The following is a 24461-nucleotide window of genomic DNA, read 5'->3' on the forward strand; positions in this document are numbered from 1 at the left end:
AGATGTTTATCTTAATCCTTAATTTGCAATTTAAAAGAACCTATTTAGGTCATATCTACAAATGTAAAAAAATCACATTTATGATTTCCCATTTTATATTTTACATGATTATTTCCAGAACCATTTTATAATTTTACCCATCATTTCATTATATACAGTGTCAGAAAAATAGTCTCCTCAGTTTCTGAAACTACTTGCAGCGTCTTGGTCAAATCATGTATAGCTCTCCTCTGTTCTTTGGCATTTTGTGAAAACAGTTTAATGGTAATGAATCAGTACAAGAACAAAAGTTCTAGAAACAAAAATATTGTTTTAACTACAGAAAAATTTTTTGCCTTTTCCAGTAAACATACAAAATAATTGCACTCCTTAGCATATGTGAGTATGTGGTATTGCCTTCTAATCAAATATTTTTCAGCAAAGTGTTGCTGTTATGGTCTGATTCCTGAAGCTTTCTTTTGCTTTACAATGTTAGGGTGTGACCATCTCTTCCTATGGTACTTCATGACTAAAAATGGAACAGACACTTTATATTCACAAAAGTACATATTCTCCTTTCCATATACACTATAGTGTATGGTTTTGGAAAATTTGGAAGAATTGGGACTAAGACGTTGAGACTCTGATTAGAAAAACTAACCAGTAATTTACTGTTGAGACTTAAGATCTTGAGAGTTTGTGGGTACTCTGTGGACACATGTTTTATAGCAGATGCCATGAGTGCTGGTGAAACTTTTAGTCATGTGTCCTCTATCTTAAGCATTTGACTCTCCTAATGAAATAATTGAAAATAAAATATTAGCAGCAATAAATGCTTTCCCACATAACTTACTAGGGTCCTGCTTGCATAGTATAATTTTAGCCATTTGCTGTTTTGAATTAAGGTATTCAGTCATTGATATTGATGTGTTTTATTTCACAAACGTGCAAATTTCACTTTTGAACAAGGATTTGGGCCCATTTTATATGTTCACATGATATTAATATTTGCAATCAAGTTATTGGCAAGTCTCACTTAAACTAACAAATGCTTATTTTTCACACTAGAAATGTACTTATAAGTCTCTATATTCTAATAATTTTTCCTTATGAAGCAATTCCTTTTCTAGTAAATACACATTATGATGTTGTAGAAAGGATTTCAGTATGTGGTGGATCAATCTTGGCCCAAATCCAAAGGAGCTGATTTAATTAAACAACCAAAAGAACCTCAATTAATAGTGGTATCAAGTATAGAGTAATCACTTAGTAAAGACTCACTCCCCAAGAGAATATTAAACACTATACCTATGGCTAATAAATTAATTACCGTTTGGCTAATGTCTGGCCCTATTTTTCAATATAAAATGATTATAGATTACAGTAAGGCAAGTGTCCTCTAAAGTTGAGTATATTTAATTCCCAGTGTTACAGAATTTAAAATGATACAAATACTGCATGTCTTTAAAATTTCAGTCTGTTTTTCTACTGAGTTCAAAAAGTTTAAAAGATGGAGGCTACCACAAATATATAAAAAAACTTCACTCTATTCTACAAATTATATAGATCTAGTACTTTTGGTGAGTCCTCTTAAAATTTTTTCTGGCATTACCAACCTGAGAGTCACTTTTTATCAATATATGTTATCTTGTTTTGCAAAAATGCATTTTTAAAAGGTTTCCAAAGTCACCTTGATAATCATAGTGCTCACTCACTTGACACTTACTGCTGAAAGGTTGTTATGCATCTTTTATACCTGGTTGAGGTTCAACTTCCAGCTATCAGAGAAAAGTGTCCCTATAATTCTATAATTGACAAAAGGGAAAAGATAAAAAAGGGAAGGAGAACGGGGTGGTAAGAAAGATTGATTTTTCATTTCTTATCTTGTGATACATTCTGCAGCAGTAAACACCACTATCTCTCAAGTAGACCCTTTGAAGACAGGGGGAGAAAACACTCCAAGAGAAAGCTTCAAACTAGAGATTGCCTTCCTATTCTATGTGGCTTTGACCTTTTGGAAAGTGCATGGCCTCTTCTCCTTGTATTAAATAAAACAAGAATATGAGGACTGATGATTTGATTTGGTGAGTTAGTTATGGAAGTAGTTCTGGCATCTCTTATTTCCATTCTGTTATCCATTACTTCTGTTCTGTTAATGGCAGCAGACACTTGATTAACTACTGAGATTTGGACATGCAGGAGATCCAAGGTGGATTGTGAAGTACATCATTAGCTAAATCTCCATTATATCTTCACTTCACCGGTTCCTCTGTTTCCAGATTTCTGGCAGACTGGCATCTAAACGCCTTCATGTTAGAAGCAGGAGAGGCTCTAAATATTTCAAGAATAATTGAGGAAAAAATACACATTATAACAGCTTGTCAAACTACTGAATGGAAGGGTGGTTCATCATTTTTTGGAAGAATTAAAAGCAAATCTCCTCTTCCCGAACAAAAACAAACATTAGCACAAAAACTGAAAGAGGAAGTTAAGAGAATTATACCATTTCTAAATACTTATAAAATTATTAATTTATGCACAACCATAACAGAGACTGGGGACCACCCTATATATATTCATAGCTACTGTTGTAAGCAAAAATTCCAGGTAAAAAGGCAAAAATCCAAATTTCTTATTAATAATCAGTATAACATCCAACAATAACAATCACTTACCATAGGGGTTAACATTTACTGTAAGCCAAAATCCTAGAAAACATTAATATAAAATACAATTATATATTTCCTGGCTGATTTGCTTATATATCCAGGTCATAAAAAAAGAAAAGCAACTTTTTTCTATGTGGCTTATACAGAATCGGATGTTACAGCTGAAATTGTAAAGGCTTCTGATAGTTCAAATGATTGTGAAACCCCAAAGAATAAAGGAATTTCTGAAAGCCTAAAATTAGTAGGTATGGAACTCATACTTTTAGTCTTCTCATTCTCAGTTCAGTGCTTATTTTTTCCTAAAAAATTAAAAGTAAAAATTAAAAATTTCAGTTTTTAAAAAACCAAAAATATTAATAAGCTTCCACACTTAATATATGTCAGTATCCACAAGGAGGCAAAATCATTTCTGTAAAATCAAAAATAGAACATGAAGAAAAACGTTTATTATAAAACTTAAGAAGCAACCAATCAACCAAATTATGAAAAAAAATTATGTCACTGACCAAACCTCATAACCTGAAAAGAACCAAGAAAAGAAATTCCCATTGTACTTCTAAAAGGGCTTAGAGGTCTAAACTAGACTTCGTTGCAATCCAGAAAGTTAAAGGACTAAAAAACTGGAGAAATAGAGTTAAGAATTAGATTTATCAGACAGCATAGTCTATGCTGAGATAGCAAAATAGACATGGCTTTATTTGCTGATTGAGAAGTGGTCCAGCCGTGGGCTAGCAGTCATTTACATATCAGTGACCAAATGCAAACATACCCGTACTAACAGTGCTTTGGTCCATGACATACCCTTTTGACAGCCCAAAGCTGAAACGTCAACTCTATCTGGGGTTACTTGCTTATACAAAGATGTTACTCTAGCAATTGTTGCTTGAGGGCAAGACCAGATGATTGTCACTAGTAGGAAGAAAGCAGAAGTGATGCAGCTTACACTGCATAGTCCCTACTCTTCTGGATTAAATGAAAAAGTTGCTCAAACATAAACTTGTTCTTATAAAGTGGATAAGATTCAAAATAAGACAAATATAAAGATGCCAAGGCTAAATACAGATAAAAAAAGTGTGATATTTAAGAAAGCCATTTTGAAAAAAGCCACTATCAGCCATAACTACTTATTCCATCCTATAATCTCATAAATCAAAGCTTTCAATTGTCTGGACTCATCTGTGACTGTATTCTTCCCAACATGCATTCTTTCTTCTTCCAGGGGTTGTTCAATAACAGCAGGTATGTTTGTGCCATAAAGTTCACAGTGTCCTAAAAACTGGACACATTCTTGAATAACACTGTCATGAATGACTATCATGTGTTTTGACATGTTTTCTAACAAGGACAGGAAGCATCTTTTGGCATAATACCAGGTATCTGTTCCCAGCTTTTTATTATAAGGCTCCAAGCTTTTGATAACTCGAGAAATACCAAACTCATAGTTTCCTTTGGCACAATAAAGAGTTCCTATCACCAAATTCACAATGCAGAGATGGTACATTTTCCTATTTGGGTCATCATAAGAGAGCTGCTCTTCCTCCTTTTCAATCTTCCTCATCAACTCCTCTGCTTCTTCATTTTGACTTGTCATAATATAGGAAACACAGAGATTAGCCAGTACAATAGCACTGACATTCAGGATGTTATCATAATGCTTCTTGACTATGGGTTCATAGAAACCAATGGCTTCTTTGTATTTGTTTTCCTGCATGAACAGAACATGAGCCACATTCAACTTCCACACATCATGGTCGTTACAGAATTCCACAGATTTGCGGAAGATCTTTTCCACCATTGGATAATTTTCAAGATTCCAGTAGATTTTTGCCTGAGCCATCAACACAGGAATGTATTTCTCCATGGTTTCATCATATTCATTCACTGCCTTTTTGATAGCTTCATCATCTCTGTTGTGTCTTGCTTCCTGTACTTGCTTGGTGAGTCTCCGAAGCTGCTCAGTCAGCATCCCTGCTAGCCCATCAAGCTTAATGAAAGCCTCTTCAGGAGCTGTCTGGCAAGTGATCAGGGCATCTAAGAAGTCATAGAGATAGGGTGTGAGGAACTTATACGTCAAATGGGCATTTTCTGCCAGGACATCTGCTGCCAGGTCAAAATACTCATATTTACAGTAGAGCAGCAACAGGTTGCCAAAAGTCTCTGGAGGAAAGGGATTCTGTTGGAGCAAAAACTGTAGCTTTTCAAACCCTTCTGTAGGCCTGGCATCCATGTTCATTAGTGCCTGGTTGTGTAGGGTCACAGGGTCCAATTCTTCCTCTGCCCTGGGTGGCATGTCGGTGAGGGTTTCTTGAGCTACCTCATAGTTTCTCAGTTGGTATTCTATGGCTGCCTTAAGGTTGAAGGCTTCCACCAGAGCAGTCTGATGGAGAACTAAGGTGTTGCCAACACTGCGAACATCAAAGCCCTCGGTGGTCATGCCCACACCTAGCTCAGGATGCTGGCGGATGCCACGCTCAATAATCTCAGCGATATGCTTCAGTGCTGAAGCATACTGTCGGCTGCTGTAATAGGCCAAAGCCAGGTTGTAGGAAAGGTCAGGCTGGTAGCCCGAGGCCTGCAGTGCGGCAGAAAACTTGGAGCATGCAGCTTCATACTGTCCCTCCTTGTAGAGCAAACAACCCAGGTTGACCTGGCCATCGGTCTCATTGTCGCCTCCACTTTCTTCTCCCCCTTCCCCACTCAGCAGCTGCTCCACCAGGCTCCTGGACCCTGGCAGATCGCCCTCGCTATACTTGATGGCAGCTTGCAGGCGGAGGACCCGGCTGTGGTAGGCGGGGTTATCCAGGAGAAGGAAGGCGACCCGAGTGGCCTCCGGATAAAGGCAGGCCTTGTACAGGGCCTGGGCCTGGTACAGGCGGTACTGCTCCAGTTCCGGGTGCAGCTGGCCCAGCTGCTCATAGCACTCGGCCGCCAGCGCGAACTCCTGCAGGCGGTAGTAGCAGTAGCCTAGCAGCGACAGGCCGGCACGGCTCCTAGGGCTCCGCTGCAGCTCTCGGCCCAGCAGCTGCACCGCCTCGGCGTAGCGGGCATCGCGGATGAGCCGGTACACTAGCGCGGTAAACTCCCCGTCGGGGATCTGCGCGCCGCTCTGACCAGCCATAACCACCACGGCTGTTATGCGTGCGGTTACCACGGCAACAGGGCAACCGGGCAACCGGAAACGGAAGACGACGGGTTACTTTGCCACGGAAGGAATCTGTTAGGAATAAAAAGGGACCGTTCTCGTTAGTCTCTCAAGTTCGGTTTGATCTTCAAATATTCTGGACTGCAGCGTGGCGGCAGTCAGAAGGGGAAAGACGACTACTCCGGGCCGTTCAGAGACTGAGTCTTCCCGGTCCCGGCATGCATCGTTCCTGTGGCGCCGCTGCGCAGGCGTGGCCGCACTGCATGCTGGGAGGCGTAGTCCCTGTTGCACCGACCCGACTCGCGGCCCATGTGGACGCACGGTCACTCGCCTTCCCTGCGCCCTAAAGATGAGGGGCGCTCTCTGTGTCTGTTGTGCCACCTCGGTCTCTAGCGCATCGGAGGAAGATTTCCGGCACCATGTTCTGGCGATTTTGAGCCTTGTACATTGGTGTGGTCTATACTAATGCTGGCGTTTGGCTTACTTTTAATAAAGTAGAGATCGTCAGTACAATAAAAGGACCTTTTAATAAAAGGAGCGGGATGGCAAAAGGGAGTTAACTCCTTGAATTCCCTTGGAATTAGAGCAGGTTCTTATGCTACCCCGAGGGCACAGTTTGTAAGAACAGAATACAGCAGCAAACAGAAATCCTTCTTATTTTGGTGGTTTCCAGAGGTTAATAAGGAAAAAGTGCTGTGAATCTTAATTGGTACTGGGAGAGGATCTGTTTTTGATCGCAGTATCTCTCCTTTTCCATGACAAAAAAAGATTACTGAGTATATGTTGGCGTTTACACTTGGTTGTATCCATTGCTGTGGTCCTCCAACTGTCTCTGCCAATAAGAAATCAGTATCTTTTGTCATCTCCCATGATATCCATTGGTCTCTCTAGCACCTAATATAAACCTAATCCAAGTAAAAGTGTGTTGTTTGCTACATAATTACTGCAAATCCTTTGTATGCATCCATAATAGTGTTACTGCCCATAAATCTTTTCTATATATAAACTTCACAGCTATCATGCGGTTGATACGATGTCAACCATATCATATAGCACCTCTATTAGAGACTGTTTACATATAGTATTTCTAATTTGAATAAGCAGCCTGCATTCTGCATATTGCAGTTTAAGAAGTCTGTGGGCTAGAAAGGTTTAAAGATTTAAGTATTACATTATTAATTAAATCAAACTATTAAATTAATAGTTTGTTTAAAGCCACATCTAGGTAGGTAGGGGCTGAACCATGATATCCAATAACCAATTTCAATAGGAAATAGTGACTGATGAATAACCCAATCCATGTATCTCATGTACGTGAGTTTGTAAGGGCCCATTGTTTGGTGCTAAGTGTGTATAAGGAATATTATTGTCTTTGTTTCTCCATTAAAACAACGAACTAACTTTGTGTAGTTAGTAAACTTTGAACTTCTAGGCCTTGATTCCAGCTGTGAGCAGATGTGACTACTGGAGTTGTGTAGCTCGTATTTACCCAGTATCACTGGAAGGAGATTTTTAGTAGGTGTGTGATTGCTCATATCATCATATGGCTGACTTTATGTACTTACTCAGTCTTCTCCCTTGCCAGGAATTGGCAGAGTTGTGTCTTTTTGGCTGGAACTAGACAAGGAGCTTTCCAGTGCATCAATTCCAAGAAAGGGAAACTGCACCCTTTTCAGGATTGAATGGGACTTTGGCTCACCTAAGACCCCACAGAAAGCAACTGTGGAATATTACTATAACTCTATTCTGAGGCTTCTTTCAATCTGATCTCTTGGTGCACCCTTTTAGAGTCTTAAGCCCAAGGAGGTACATGGGTAGAGGATACTGCTCAGTAATAAATTGGGGAAAGGGGTGCATCGACTTCTTTACAGCAGGCTGCCTGATGGTTCTCCCTTGGGAATTTAGGCTCAGTATTTTATTTATTTATTTTTTAGAGACAGGGCTTTGTTCTGTTGCTCAGGCTGACATGCAATGGCATGATCATAGTTCACTGCGGCCTTGAACTCCTGGGCTCAAGTGATCCTCATGCTTCAGGCTCCTGAGTAGCTGGGACTACAGGTGCACAACCATGCCTGGCTAATCTTTTTTTAAAAATGTTTTAATGGAGATGGGGTCTCACCATGTTGCCCAGGCTCATCTCGAACTCCTGGCCTCAAGCAACCCTCTCACTTTGGCCTTCCAAAGTGCTGGGATTACAGGTATGAGCCACTGTGCCTCGCAAGGCTCAGTATTTTAAAATTCTTATGTATGTACTGTTACCTTAGGTAATTTGCTATTAAATTAAGGTGAGATGACAACATGGGAATGGGAAATTGCCCTTCATTAGTCTTTCTCTCTGTTTTGCAGGGTTGTATTTACATCATCTTCAAATGGCTTCTTGAAAATGTATGAAAATAAAAGGACTATATTCTCCTCCAAATTTCTGGGATCCCTACCAGGATTCAGTTGGGGTTCTTCTCTTTGTGTGGGTACCTGTGAGCGTGGTGGCTGAAGTGGGCAGGAGGGAGGCCGTTCTGTGTCTCTTCCTCCTTATTTCATGTGATGCTGCTCCAGAGGCCTGGCTTGAAAAGAGCAGGACATTCTGCTTAGACAGATGGAAGGCAGGGTCATTTTCAAAATGAAATGAGTGTACAAATCACACTGTGAAATTGGCATGACCATCACTGCTGCTGTGATAGACTGACTTTTATCTGGTCTCTGATAGGCAGTTGGGGAATAGATTAGTTTCGCTGGGGGTGGTGGTGAGAGAAGGCCGTTTAATGATAGAAATTATGGAAAGAATGAAATAGGGTGGAATATTATAAAGTGTCATAAAGCATCATTTTGTTTGCAATAGGATCTTGAAAACCTGGAGGATATATCAAAAAGTAAGTGTATCATACCATTTCAATTAATAGGAAAGCATTTGGTGGTTGCAATAAAGTGATTTGGTGACTTGTAGAAAGGAATTGTAGTTTGATGAAATTTGAGTTGGACTCAGGGTGGATTTTGCTACACAAAGGGAGATGTTTATCACGTAGAAGAGTTTCATTTAGGCAAAATAGATAGGAACAAAAAGCATGATGCTTGGTTCTTAGCATACTTATGTTCTGCCTGCCAAAATATGCCATGATCAAGTCCCATATTCTATTTGTATGTACAATCTATTTGGCATTCTCTTTTAAAACTAGTTGGCAGGTATGTCTTATTTATACTGTATCTGTGGCCCCTTTCTGTTGGTAAACATTGTTAATTTGTGAGTATTTCAACCACAGCTGTGGTGAAACATCTTCCTTTATAAGGGAGGACCTTCTGCAAATCCATTTTCCAGTTGTTATTTCTTTTTCCCTTGGATTTCAGACCATTTTCTTCAGGATGGACAGTTTGCGGAGTTCAGTTATCTAGCATCCCCTTTCTCCCACTCCAGTCTTCTACCGTGAACAGAGAAGAAAACTATAAATTAGTGCCAAATTGGAAATATAGTTGACTGACTTTTTGGAGCATCTGTTCCACCTTTTAAGACTTTGGGAAAGAGTGTATGCTAAAATCAACACTTGAGAACATTTGTGCTCAGATGGTGTGACATTTAACCTCATTATGAACTCTGCTTTTGCAGGTAGTTCCAGCTTTATTAATATTTTAATTAGATTTCCTTCTTGAATATCCCTTGCTTTTGATCAAGTAGCTTGTATTTTGGGGTTTACAGTATTATTGTCTAAATTAACTTCCCAGGGAGAACACAATAGCATTTTGGTTTATAAAAGGGATTAATAGAGAAGGCAAAACTGTGGATACAGCAGCATTAAAAAAAAATCAACCATTCAAACAAAGAGCTACTCCAAGCCCCTGTGTTTATGCAGTACTTTGAGTATCAGGCCTGCCTTGCCTAACTTCCCTCAGTAATCTTCACAGCCCTTCTGTGAATTAGGTGAGCCTTACTGTGGGCCCCACTTTAAAACTGCAGACTGCAAAGCACAAAGAAGCCAGTGATTGCAGCAGCCAGCAATGGTGATTGCTTATGCTGGCCAGTAGTGGGCCACACTGCACCTCTTCTCTCTCTCTCCCTGGGCACCTCCTCTCCAGTCATTTGAATTGGCTTTGGATCATTTGCTGCAGTTTGTTCTAATAGAACAGGCACAATGGTGTAAGAATTTTAAAGTTTAAGCACCGAAGCCGTTGTGTAATTGTATGGTGACAGTGTGGCTAGCGGCCCTGCATTGATGCAATCCCCCTGTGTAATTGCCCATGCAAATTTGAGCAATCTGTAACGGACACAGGAACCCAGCATTTGGCCGCAGACTCTCCTACCTCCAGAAAAACTTCGATAATTTGAAGAACCTTTTGTCATCTTTAAAAAGCTATATGGACAGGGGTGTCCTAGTGTCCCTCTCACACATGAAAACATCACAGATCAACACAAGGTTAATGGACTAAATTAACAGTCAACATTTAAACCGTAGGTATTTGGATGCTTGCTTCCTTCTTTCAGCCCTGACATCACCCTTCTCAAAAGAAATAAAGATTATTCCAGAGCTTTAGTTAAACTCTAAGTATTTTATTAAAAACAAAGATATTCCGGTCTCTTAAAGCGGGCTTCCAAAACTATGGATTAGTTGCTTGTGAAATGGTCAAGCGGTCTATAATGTAATATTCTTACAATGAAACATCAGTCTGGGAAATCTACACAAAGTGAATGATTTCAAACAACTCAATTGAAAACATATTTCCTTTCTTTCGTGTAAAACAATAATAATTAGGAAGGAAGTCAGTAGGAGATCCTTTTTAGGTTATTGTACATGAAAATAAAATGGCAAAAGCAATTTCCCCCCAAGGGAATGAGACTCAACAAAACTTAGCCTCCTATTTCCAATGTTATTTTTAAAATTTCATCTAAATATGTCTTAATCTAAACTAGAGTAAAAGAAAAATTGAGATTCGAATACACACGCATATACACACAGAAAATGAACACAGATATAAATGGCACAAATAATACATTTTTCACAGCAAATACTTCATTTACTTAATAAAAAAACAAATTTGTGTACTAGCGTATACAATAAATGACATTGGTGTAGTTATGTTATACAGATAAACAATTTATCTTTAGCAGTGCGGAGAGAGGTACCAAACATGCAAGAACATTCAAAATTAAATTTAAAAAAGTACAACCCCGAATTACTAGCTGAAGACAAGGTCATGACAAACAGTGTCAGCATGACATTGGGCATTGCTAAATCTAAATGCTCATCATGAAATTCTCCAGATACACCTCATTTTATTTCTGCCCTCTATATGTTTTATTCTATTATTCTTCACTTAGGAAGCTGGTGCAATTTTGGCCTTCTTGTAGTCAGACTTAACCTTTACATTTCCTGATACATTTGAGTTTTGGGAGTTCTTTACAGCATGTAGCAGAATAACAATTTCAGAGACTGTTACTCTGAAGCAGATAATGAAACTTCATTACAGTGGCATTGCCAGTTTTTAGGGTCCCAAATTAGGTTTTGTTCTGTTGCTTTAATGAATCCTTTTTGTGTTTTGGTGTTTTTTTTTTTTTTTCAGCCTAGGCATTTTTCTTTATATTTAAATCTTTCCCTAGTATGTCTAGGTTTCTGTCCCACTGGAAGGAAATTGTTTCACACTATTACTGGAGATGAAACTGGTTTTTGTCTTTCTGCAATTTCTAAGAGTCAGCAGGAAAAATAGATTTTAAAATAATTTTACTGCAGAATAAATTGGGCAGATTCTGTTTAATCACCTAGTGTAAGTGGAAAAAGTTATGATAAATTTTGATACACAGAAAAAGCAACTGGATTCTGGTAGCATTAATATTAGATAATATTGTTATTACACTAACACAAAATATTAAAGATGATTTCTAACCCAATGTATTTGCAAATATACAATACCTGGAAATGCATAGACATCTCAGATTTTAGAAACAAAATGCATGTGCAGTTTTAACTTCTCTTGACTTAACTTTATAAATTCACTTCTAAATGACTACCATTTATGGGATATGTATGATATCAGATAATCTAAAATTGTTTTTTATGAAATAAAAGGACATATAAGCTGGGTGTGGTGGCTCATATCTCTAACCCTAACACTTTGGGAGGCCAAGGCAGGAGGATTGCTTGAGCCCAGGAGTTCGAGACCAGCGTGGTCAGCATAGTGAGGTCTCGTCTTTACAAACAATACAAAATTTAGCTGGGTGTGGTGGTGCACACCTGTGGTACCAGCTACTCATGAGGCTGAGGCAGGAAAGATCACTTAAGTTGGAGAGGTCAAGGCCGCAGTGGCTGTGATTGTGCCACTGCCCTCCAGCCTGGGTGACAGAGCAAGACCCTGTCTCAAAAAAAGAAGGACATATCTTTTTTAAAATTGTATTGATGACTGCATCTTTCATCATAATTAGAGACAGGCTCAAGATACATCTGTAGTATGATTGTGTTTACATCTACCCCGTATATGTAACTTTTTATTATGTCTTTATTAAGAAGATGACTGCTTTAGGTTTGTTGCTATTTTATTTGAGAAGAATAAAAAAGAAAATTATCTGGAAAATTTCTTTAAAGCTAAACACATCTTGGTCCTTTGGTGTGGGGACTGAATAAAAGTCAGTGATTTTATGTAATAGATGGAGATTCTAAGACTTGGAGAGTCCTAAGATTACAGGTTCAGCTGGTGGCCAAGCTAGGAGGGAGTTCCAGTCTGCTATGCACTGAATGGCACCCTTTGCAGTATGCGAAGCTGTCCCTACCCACCAGGATTGCCACTACATTGTAGAGTGTGCACATATTAGCTACATAGTGACTAGTAAGAATAAATATGTCTGAAAAACATACATCTCATCGAAAAAGTAGGATGAAGTTATTTCAACAATTAATGCCAAGAGACCTGAGGAAGCAAACATAATCTGGTCAGTTTGAGTTTTTACAAGAAGGCTCATATTTCAAATGTCTTTCTCCAATAGGAAATAAACATTAATAGTAAGGACTGGGAAACTTCCTTTTTTTGGAAAAGCAGATTATATGAATAACTGCATATGCCTCACATTCTTGCAAAGTTATAAATTATTTAGAAAAGGGATTAAAAACGCCTGAAACCCGCAGGAGTTCAACCTCTAACCTCTGGGGTTGTTAGCACCAGGAAGCTGCTACCTTCCTTTCCACTGCTTCATAGTCATGGAGACACAGACCCATGGCATTAGTCAGCAGTTTCTAAATCTTGACCCACAATAGGAAAGATACCTCAAGACAGGAGAAATAGATGGAGGCAATTACAAACAGCTACTAGATTGATGGTTGACATTGTCAGGGCTCCACTGTATGGCAGATTGCAATGGTGTTGAACTCCCCTTGCTACCAGTGGATGTTGCTATTGGCAACCATGCATGAAGCCAATAAAACGGCAAGAAAATGAGAGGAAAACTCAACCTTAGTGGAAGCTGTAGGGTTTGTGCTATAAATTATGTTCCCCTTAGCAATATGTAGCATCAACGTTCAGGATAGCTACAGTGCTCACGGCAGCCTGCAGTCTCTGTCAGACCCTGGGTCCAGTTTTGTCATAAAGCACATGCTTTAAAATGTTGCTGTAGACGGACTGGCATCCATTTGTCTGGGCTATTTATTTATTTATTGTTGGGGAGGATAACAGATGTGGGCTCATCTCTGCCTCACACAGACTGATTTTCAATTCCTGTTTGTGATATAAACATGATGTGGCACATTACCCAGAAACACCTGCAGTGCTTCGGAGCTGCAGACACATCACGATCTCGCAGACCAGACTCTGTCCCTGACTCCACCCACCCTTTGTTCCCCACCTGAAGGAGGAGAGACAGCCCTGCAGAAGTTATTTTCCTTTATAGCAGAGTGATACAGAAAACTGGCTTAATAAAATCCATAAATCTGAACAACCTCCTCTTACCTGCTCTGCAGAGGCAGTTTTTTCCTGCATTCATTTCCCCCTCTACTTTCTCCAGTCTTCCCTGCAGAGACAGCTGTAAAGGGTAGCTAGGAACATTATTTTTTAGGGCTCTCACTCCTTCCTTCTCCCCTTTCTCAAACCCCTCCCTGCTCAAGTGTCTCTCTTTTCTGAGCAATTGATGACAGGGTTCTACACCTTCATTTTTTTTTGGTTGGAAGTGCCATTTTTCTTTGTTTGGATTGACTTTCACTTTTTTTTTTTTTTTCATTTCCCTTAACCACCTGTCTCGGTCCCTGTCTTTCCTTTATTGGTGTTCTTACGTTTCTTTTTCTTCTTGCTTTTGTTCCCCTCTTAGTCTGGTTTATACTTTTTTTTTTTTTTTTTTTTTTTTTGAGACGGAGTCTCGCTGGTCGCCCAGGCTGGAAGGCAGTGGCGTGATCTCGGCTCACTGCAAGCTCCGCCTCGCGGGTTCCCGCCATTCTCTTGCCTTAGCCTCCCCAGTAGCTGGGACTACGGATGCCTGCCACCGCGCCCGGCTAATTTTTTTTTGTATTTTTTAGTAGAGACAGGGTTTCACCGTGTTAGCCAGGACGGTCTCGATCTCCTGACCTCGTGATCCGCCCGCGTCGGCCTTCCAAATTGCTGGGATTACAGGCGTGAGCCACCGCGCCCGGTCTATACATTTCTTTTACTTTGTTTCTTGCCATAAAGAGTCTTTTTCTCTACAATTACCTGCTCTCCCCTCACTTCCATTTTGGTATCTTAATTTTACCCATTCCTTCTTCAAACATTTCCTGAATTGTCTACTGTGTGCCAGGAAAACAATGTCGCATGTAGAACATGGCCCCTATTTCTTTAATATCTGTAAAGTTAATGATTGATAATGATTAATAACAATAACAAGGGCCGGGTACGGTGGCTCACGCCTGTAATCCCAGCACTTTCGGAGGCAGAGATGGGTGGCTCACCTGAGGTCAGGAGTTTGAGACCAGCCTGGCAAACATGGTGAAACCCTGTCTCTACTAAAAGTACAAAAATTAGCCAGGCGTGGTGGCGGGCACCTGTAATCCCAGCTTCTCAGGAGGTTGAGGCTGGAGAATTGCTTGAACCCAGGAAGCAGAGGTTGCAGTGAGCCGAGATCACGCCATTGCACTCCAGCCTGGGCAACAAGAGTGAAAACTCCGTCTCAAAAAACAAACAAACAAAGAAACAAAAACAATAACAAGAAAAATGGTTCGTAAATTTTAGATTTTTTTAAGAGCTAGAATGGCTCTCAGGTTTAATCTAGGCCAGGGATTTTCAAACTCTTCAGAGTCCCTGTGGACCCCCATGTATGTAATCAAAGAGATGAAGGTTTGTAGGTGCTCTGGATGTCCAAACCCTGCTTATAATTCACATAGGAATTCAGCTTTTTGACGTTTTATATGTTGGGGATTCATTGAAAGATTTATTTGAACAAAGAGTTGTAAGGTTAAAACATGTTCAAGAATCGTTTCCTAGTGTAATCTAATTTGACAAATAAGGAAACAAGCTTGGAGAAGTTAAGTGACTTGTTCAAGTCAATCCAGTCAATAATGCCAAAGCTAGGGATAGAAATCTATCTTCTAGCCCAATGTTCTTTGGATAAGACATAACATGTCCACAATTTCTCAATATAGGGAGCAAAGCAGCTTTCTAGTCATTACATCTACTTAATACAGTTTATTCTTACCTATTGTAAACCTGGCTTCCTATAGAATATGCGTTCTTTGCCCAGACTGTTATTTCTTAACATTTGAAGCATTGTTTCTTACACTTAGGGAAAAATCCAAAATTAGGGACCCCTATAGTTTGCTTTAAGTTGGTTACTGGTAGTAATCTTAAATTTTATACCAGAACTCCTCACTAGGAGAACTCAAGGTAGTCAATGCTTAGTCTCCATGGCTCTGCTCTGTCCTGTGAACTATAGTTTCTAGATTTCACTTGTGGTAAATCCAGCTACAGATTTCCTTCCACCCTTACTTTAATCAAAATCTATCAATCCATTCCTTCTGGGAGAAAACTTTGTCTGTAATGAAGGTTGAATTTTAAAACTCTGGAAAAGGGTACCATAGTCCCAGTCTAGAATTACCCATCAAACACATTTGCTATAGTCCTACTATGTATTCATTTTTAGGGGGAGAACTGGGATTGATCAGTATTTATAAGGATAGTATAGTTTACCTTTTAGGTAGGCAATTCTAAAGGATCCATCAATAAGAAGCTCTAGGATTAAAAATAAAATACCTCTATGGAATACAAATTAGGATTCTTGGGACAGTCTGGCACAAAAAGGCATTCAGGGACAGGAAGCAAAGACAGGCAGTGTTTGGCTTGTAACAAACAGAAAAGCCCTATACAAAATGAAGCAGCGCTAATGATGCTTTTACTGTTCAGTGTTCCCTCAGCTCAGAGTAAGTAGGCCGACTGTCCACAGGTCCTTGGATCCAAAACAGTCCCCTACCCAGAGCCTTCATTTCAGCCCATGCGTGTTCATTAGGGAAAAGTGAGGGTCCTGGGGTGTGCTCCCTGCCCCACCTCTTTCTTTGTCCTTCCCGTTGCTCTCTCTGCTGCTGACCATGCTTCAAGGTGAAAGCCCAGGCATGCTTCCCAGTGCATCCTTGAGATGTTAGGTCTTTCTGAGCTAAAAGAACAAAAGGATGACATGGCTGGACTGAAACTGGCCCTTCAGGCTGTAGTCATTTTGCAGCTGCAGCTGACCTGGAGGTTTAGTTCCTGTCTTCCTTGGCTACCATAACACTGGCAGGGGAGGATGAGGCAGTTGAGGCCAGCAGTCGTTTTTGGTGCAGCTCTTCCCACTTACTTCTGTTTGTAGCTACTGAATCTAGCATCGGCTTCAGTTTCACGTTGACCTTCACCAGTGCCTAAAACAAAACAAAACACAGGTGGAGGAGAGAGGAAACAGAGTAACTGACATGATTTTCCACTTTTCATTTATGAGGAGAATGGAAACTGGCTATAGGAAATGAAAGTGATGATTATTTTGGTAAACAAGAGCTATTTACAAGAAGTAAATATGCATTTAACACCAATATGTTGTATTAATAGAGCCTACTTAGAGAATGAAAAAATAAGACATCACCAGCCTGGCTGTGTACAACTCTAGGGGACACCAGCCATGTAGACTCAAATCCTGTTTTACAACTACATCAAGCAAGACAGGAAACAAAATATCCAGCTCACATAGGCCTACTTACATGTGCATCTTTGCCTGCCACAGAGGGCTCCAGATCTCAATTGACTATGCACTTAAATTTTTACAAAATAATCCTACAATTGCTTTACCATAGATGACTCTGGGTGGACTTACTTGAATAGGAAAGGTCAGGTAAAATCCTGAAATGAGGAGGTGCTCATTTTTAAAGCTAAAGATCTGGGAGTTGTGCTAAATATACAAAGCATGGAAACATGCATGGAAATAGACATGGCAGAAAGGGAAGCAGTGTGGAAGAGAGTGACAGAGGGATGAAAGGGGGATGAGGGAAGAGGAAATGTAGGGTGTGGCCAGGGGCAGATGGACCACCAGGCTGATGAAAGTCAGGCTTCAGCATCCTCACTTGTGCCAGACCCTTCTAAGTATATTCTTTTGTGCTTAATTTTGTGTGTGTGTGTTTTTAAGAGTCCTCCTGTTCCCAAATGGTATAAGCTTGTCTCACCGCTCCTGGGTTGCCCCTGGTAGTGGAACGAGAGCCCTAAAAGTAAGATGGCTTACTTTAATTTAATGCAAATGAGTCCTTCTTCAGCTTTTATATCAGAGGGCTTCTCCAAGATAGGGGGTAACATGGGGGCAGGGCCGAGGATTTTGTTTCTGAACTGGGACTAGAACAAATTCAAGGAGCTCAGATTAAAGAGCAATAGGTAAATATTTTACAGGTCAGAGGAGCATGGAGTTTACTCTGCCCAACAGGAAAATTCTACTATTCTCTACTTTACTGATTATTTTCTTTCTTTTAAATGCATGAATATCTACATTTTCCTTATTTTATTTTTTTTACTTTTCATAATGAAAGGCTTCTAACATATTCAACCAGTAAAATATGATCAGCAAAAATCTCTATTATGTACCTATATGCCTGTAAAGATGAATAATAAGTAAAGCCACCCATGTAAAACATATGTAACAAAGGATCTAGGAGCCTTTTAATTTTCTGGACAGCTCAATGAAAAGGGAAATAAGATTTTGATGACATTTAACTTTTAGAAACATGGTCTTTGTCCTTTTAAACCATGAGGTTTTGGGGGGTTGTTTTAAAAATAATAACTTTTCTTCCCTTCACAGTTATTTTATATATTTTAAGTAACATGTTAGTGTTAGAAAATATAGAAACAATAGGTTTAAAAAGAAGGAAATGGAGATAATTTATAATCTCATAACTCAAGAGATAGACACTACTAACTTTTGGGTTTTGCCTTGAATGGAATCTTTCTATTATGTTTCTAACTGGTTAAATGATCAGAACATCTAAAATATGGCTCATGCCTGTAATCCCAGCACTTTAGGAGGCTGAGGTGAGTGGATCATTTGAGGTCAGGAGTTTGAGACCAGCCTGGCCAACATGGTGAAACCTCATCTCTACTAAAAATGCAAAAAAAAAAACACACACACACAAAAAAACAAACAAAAAAAACAAAACCTAGGCATGGTGGCACATGCCTCACATGCCTGTAATCCTAGCTACTTGGGAGGCTGAGGCAGGAGAATCGCTTGAACCCAGGAGGCAGAAGTTGCAGTGGGCTGAGATCACACCACTGCACTCCAGCCTGGGCAACAGAGTGAGACTCTATCTCAAAAACAAAAAACAAAAAACAAACAAACAAAAAAATATATATATATGGTATTTTATAATCTCAGTTTAAAAATGGACAGAATCAATGAGAATGTATGGATTTTTAAGCATTCATACTTCTTGGGCCTGTTTTCCGTCTCCAAGGTCTGAAAGAAGTATAAAAAGCTGGCATCCCACGTGGATGAGGGGGAGCTTCTGTTAACACCTAACACCTCCTATGTGTTAAACACATTGCCGGCTGCTCTACATACTTCATCTCAGCTATTCCTCACAATGACTGTGCATCTTACACATGATAAAACATGTCCCCCACATGTTAGGATCATGAATGATCCTTAGCCCTTCCATCACAGGAGGAAGGTAAGAATCCATATAGGAAGTTAGGGCTTCCTTTTGTAATCTTTCCATTTGTTTTGGAAGCTATGGAGAAAACCATTGTTTTTTTCAAGTAAAAGTCAGGGATAGGACACTAGCCTGCCATATAGAATGAAGATATAGAGAAATCTGCTGAGGATGTAACATAAAAGGGAAGCTCTTAAAGAGTCAAGAAGAAAAACCAAGGAATAATAAGATACACATCTTGAAATTGTATGGCTTCAACCTTTGTCAATGCACAATTCCAACCAGCTAGTAATTGTATCATTCCTGTTTTTAGAGACTGTGATGGTGATGAGGAGACTGAAGACATGAACTTCTGAGGACACATTGAATGTGATTGCTGTTGTCATCAATTTGGGGTAAGGGTTGACACCAGGACCTTCCTTCTGACTTATTCATACCCATCTCTCCTTTCTTCTCTCCTCTTATCCATCAATTCTATCACCCATCATCTTGCATATGTATACAACTCTCATGAATTCTGACATTGTTCTTTGAATGTAATCTTATATCACTTGAGGCCTCCCCAACCCTTTAGACTTGAGATTAGACCTCAAATCTATTGCATGCTCTGGGGGACCTTTCAGACTCCTCCCAGTGATTTCCAAGTCTTACTTCCTTGTACTCTTTGACTTCTTCTTGAGTCTATTTGGCCCTCTTGACTCCATTCTGCATCATTCCTAATGCAGTATTTCACTTTATTTCCCCTTTTCACAGGAAATCCCATCACCCTCAACATTTTGGATGCCTACTAACTGCACCGAACTTTAGAGGTTGTCATAGGGGAAGTGACTTACCCACTGACTTACTCTTACATACTCCTTTTCATCTCAAAGGGCACAGTCTTTTACCCCATGGAGAGTAATCCAGTTTTCTCCCCAGCCCTAGCTCACTGCTTTTATACATATCTGGACTGCCAGCCAGCCAGTTTTTTCCCAGGCTCCCCAAAATTCTGACAAATTAAAGTTTCCCTTTCTTGTTGCACTAAGGCCTATAAGGTAGTTTTTATTTTCCTTATAAAGAAATAAATAAAAGAAAGAACACAGAAGTTGTGAGATTATTAGCCTATGGAAAGGTGATTTCCCACTTTATGCTTTGGGTCAGTTAGCTATTTTTTGTTCTGTGGACAGGGTTATATCCCTGGTCCCATGTAAACACCTTGCAGGTGCATCCCATTCATCACAAGGGGGACAAAAGGTGAACATATCATTAAACCACTATGATTTCAGCACACCTTGTGAAAAGCCTTCTCCAAGCATGACTGTGGTTAGGGAGTAGTCAATAGTAAGTCTTCCAGCAGGAAGAATAGCTCTTTTTCTGTTAGAATGCCAGAGTGTATGACTCCAAGCACAACTGCAAACCACCTGTTAGTAAACCTAATTTATCTGCTCAAATAATCCTCTGCTCCAGGGAGTTATATGAATATGAGTAAAATGTAACTAGATGTAAGTTAACGGAGTGGGGGTGGGGGTTGAAAGCCCGATGTCCTTAAGACAGAGTATGTTCTGTCTCTCTCTTAACAGTGATGTTTATCACACTAAACAGAAACATCTAATTTTAAATCAAATTTACTAGTTATTTCATATGATAATAAAACAAAGCAACATTGTAACTCCAGCAGCGATCAAAATACCCTTTATTTCCATGAGAAAAATACAGGTGCTTGTTTTCCGCTCAATGCACAGTGTTTTTATTTAGACAATAGTGTGAGGGAGCCACAACTGCCATGGTTTTATTTAGTATAGCTTGGCACCAGCTCCTCTTTACTCTGATCAAGCCTTTTAATTAAACTGACTACTATAATTCCTATGGAAATTAGTGTTTATGTTATTTTCCTGCTACAAAAGCATTTCTCCAGAACTTATTTTTTTTAATCCCAGGAGCATAAATTGGAATTTTTTTCTGCTTGATATGTAATTAAAAACTCATTTGATTACAATATTTCTGGCTCTGTTTTACTTATTAAATTCCTGTAATCAGTTTTCTTTTATGAAGCTGCTGGGAAATGATCTCAAAAGCAACACATTTTTTTCTTCCCTGGCAGGTACCCAAGCATTTACTAAATTACATTCATAGCACCTGCCCATGATTCGAATCATTCCACCAATTTATTCCTTAAGCCATTTAAGTTTATTTGGCATAGCCCCAAACAGCTTTCTTCCCTTTATCCTTGCTCTTTGTTCTCATTCTCGCTTCCTTTGTATGGAATAAAGAAATTGGGGAGGGAGGAGGAATACATATTTCTCAGAATTCCTCTTACTCTTTGTTTTATATTCTCCTGAAACACAGAATTGCCATACTAGAATATTGTTTTCCTGTGGCCAGGTGCTGGTTCTAGGCAAAGGTAACAAAACTCCTATCTTGAAAACTTACTTTTTCTCTTTTTTTTTTTTTTTTTTTTTTTTTTGTGAGAAGGAGTCTCGCTCTGACGCCCAGGCTGGAGTGCAGTGGGGCGATCTCGGCTCACTCCAAGCTCCGCCTCCCTGGTTCAAGCGATTCTCTTGCTCAGCTTCCCGAGCAGCTCGGACTACAGGCGCCCGCCACCACGCCTGGCTAATTTTTTTGTATTTTTAGTAGGGACGGGGTTTCACCGTGTTAGCCAGGGTGGTCTCCGTCTCCTGACCTCGTGATCCCCCCGCCTCCGCCTCCCAAAGTGCTGGGATTACAGGCGTGAGCCACCGCGCCCGGCCGACTTACTCTTACACTCTAAATTTGTTACAGAAATGCAGTTAGCTGAGAGAATATGGAACTATTAAAATACTAGTAAAGCAAGGGTTTATCCACGAACCTAAATTCCAGGGCTTATGATGATTATGTGTAGTGAGTCATCAGCAAGAGAATTGCTTCTAGTATTTAAAAGTTTCTTATCAAGTGACACGGGATGGGTTCTGTGAGAATGCTAGTCTAGTTTGACTTGCTCCTCAGTGAAAGAGAAGGGGGGAAACTTAGCACCCATCTGATCACTCTCCATATACACACGGAGGAACTCTAAAGGTTACGTATGCGGCTGCATCAGCCTCAAGACACCTGACTGTCCTCTGTGGCATCCCTACTGCGTGACCACACAGCCACCGTTGAAACCCATTCAGAGGCAGTGCATGCACAACCTCCCAGGGGAGTCCATTTAGTTTTTGATTGTTCTGTTTTTAAAATGTTGTTCCTTTATGTTGAACTGAAATCTATACCCCTGTAACTTCTACCTAATTGTTCTAATCCTTAGGGTGCTCTTTCTTTAAACCAGAATTTTCTTTAGTAGTGTAGGACTGATAACTCAGGTTTTGTTTCAAGTGTAGGTTAGAGTTGATGCTGACCTAAAAACCCTATTTGGGATGCAGTGCTTCTCCCTTGGGGCAACCTTTTTGACATCACTAGGGCCCCATGTTCCTTCCAGTTCCCTCCTGGCCCATCGCAGACAGGACCTCGGATACTTGCCCCACTATGGGACACAGCCTGGGCATCTGGTCATCTAGGTGGCTGAGGGACCCCACTTATTTCCTGATTTCATTCACACTCCACTGTTGAGTTCTCTTGTGACCAGCATATACAGTTTATTCCGTATTTTATTTATGTTTTGAATAAGGAACACATTCATAGTTCCACGGATACAAAAGGGTACAAAGGTGCAATATAAAATCTCCATTCTACTATTTCCCAGACACTCAGTTTCCTCCCCTAGAGGCAACAGATGTTTTCAGTGTCTTGAGTAGATAATCAAGAAAAATTTTCTGAATGTGTAAGCACATAAATATATTTGCCCCTTTTTACAAATGGTAGTACACCATACAGATGGATCTGCACTTTGCCTTTTATTCTTAATATATCTTGGGAAAAACTCATATCACTACAAAATTAGATTTCCTCATTTTTTATGGCTATCTAGTATTCCACTGCTGTCAAAATTTATTTAACCAGTTCCTTTTTGATGGAACCCAAACATTGTTTATATTTGGCCATTACAAATAATGCTGTAATGGATATCCCTGTACATAGCCTCTCCATAGGTATGAAGTTTATCAGAGAGTCAAATTCTAGAATGGGTATTGCTGGGTCAAAGGGAATGTGTATTTGCATTTTGGTAGATATTGCTGAATCAACAAATATAATTTTACTTAAGCTATATAGCAGGATTTTTATAATAGCCATACTAACAAAAGAGAGGGAACAGAAACCACAGCTACTGTTTAGATTAAGGCCTTGGAAAGATAGTGTGAGGGTGGGTAGAGCTAAGAAGGATACACAAATCTAGAATTTGATCCCTCTCTTCTCTGTATACGCCAGATGCTAATTTCTACACAGTACACTTGGTATCACTGAAGCATCACAATCATGTTGTCCAGAAGGTTTTGATTTTACTCCCTCTCTGAAAGAAACTCCCCAAATGGTACTTGAATCTACTGAAATCTCTTACAGTATATCAATCATTTTTACCAGTTACAGGTATTTTCAGTGTGTTTCATGGACTCTTACTGTCATTAGCAAACTTTTACTGAATGCTTAGTTGGAGTCAGACTGTAATAAGTGCTTAACACTGTCATATAATTTTCTCAGGAACTTTACGAAATGGTTACTATTATTATCCTCTTTTTATATATATAATTAAGAAAAACCAAGGCCTGGATGAAGAACTCACTCGTGGTCATTCACTTGGTAAGTGAAGAACTGAAACTGCAGGGTTTCTCTACCTCAGTATTATTGATGTTTTGGGTTAGATAATTCTTTATGGTGGGGGCTGTCTTTTCCATTATAGAATGCTCTAGAAGCCAGTAGCATCCCTCCCCAAAGTTGTGACCACCAAAAATGTCTCCAGATATTGCCAGATGTCCTCTGGGGAGCAGCATCTTCCCAGGTAAGAACCACTGCTCTGCTGCCTCTAAGCATTATCTCGTCTCCATCAGGTCTTCAATGAACTCAGCTTCCCCTCAAATAGAAGGAGGAATAAAAGTAACTAGCTACAGTCTGAACCCCAACAGCATCTCTGGTAGCAGAGAAGGAAAGACTTCTTCTTGGGCCAAATACATACTCTTCCTCACCTCCTTTTTCTGAAGACATTTAGGAAGGAGAAATAAGAGGAGTTTCTATATATTGAATGTTCACTGTGCTGGGCTAGGGCCAGGGCCTAAAGGCCATTATCTCATAAAATCTCCACAGCAGTCCCACGAAGTAGGTACTTTTATCATCTTCACTTTATAGATAAGGAAATTGAGGTTCACTTAGGTTAAGTGCCTTGTCCATGGTCATATAATGAGAGATGGAGCCAGGATGTTTACCTAAGTCTTTCTGACTCTAATGCATTGTGTAAAAAATTCCTTCCCTAGAGAACTAATCCTTCGCCACTCAGCTCACATTCTGTCTTCTCTGTGAAGTCTTCTCTGGTCTTCTGGTATGGAACCAGAACTCTCCTTCCTTAGGCATGCCTGTAGCACACTCTCCATCTCTCCAATTCTATCTATCGCACTGAAAAGGTATTTGTATTTTTTTGCAGTTCTTCAAAGATCCTGTTCTGGATTGTGTTTTTGTCTCTTTGTACTTGTCTTTTTTCCCCCTTCTGGCTCC

The 24461-nt window shown here is 39.8% G+C and overlaps 2 protein-coding genes across 2 annotated transcripts in view; both read right to left on the minus strand.

Annotated features, from left to right (window-relative positions):
- Positions 1-1374: 1374 nt before the first annotated feature.
- On the minus strand, positions 1375-6972 carry IFT70A (intraflagellar transport 70A). The gene has a single exon (XM_063595450.1). The coding sequence runs from the start codon at positions 5764-5766 to the stop codon at positions 3769-3771; it is 1998 nt and encodes a 665-aa protein (XP_063451520.1). The 5' UTR covers positions 5767-6972; the 3' UTR covers positions 1375-3768.
- A 3331-nt stretch (positions 6973-10303) lies between these two features.
- Positions 10304-24461, minus strand: part of LOC100982736 (dual 3',5'-cyclic-AMP and -GMP phosphodiesterase 11A) — a 275174-nt gene continuing 261016 nt past the window's right edge. Inside the window, exon 18 of the mRNA XM_034954574.3 lies at positions 10304-16607. Coding sequence (XP_034810465.2) covers positions 16452-16607 — 156 coding nt within the window. The 3' untranslated portion in view covers positions 10304-16451. The remainder of the gene's footprint in view (positions 16608-24461) is intronic.

Source organism: Pan paniscus, chromosome 13 (assembly GCF_029289425.2).
Source record: "Pan paniscus chromosome 13, NHGRI_mPanPan1-v2.0_pri, whole genome shotgun sequence".
Classification (NCBI taxonomy): domain Eukaryota; kingdom Metazoa; phylum Chordata; class Mammalia; order Primates; family Hominidae; genus Pan; species Pan paniscus.

Bases quoted from the DNA above. Each gene is read 5' to 3' on its own strand.
- IFT70A (XM_063595450.1), bottom strand. From the start codon at position 5,766: ATGGCTGGTCAGAGCGGCGCGCAGATCCCCGACGGGGAGTTTACCGCG.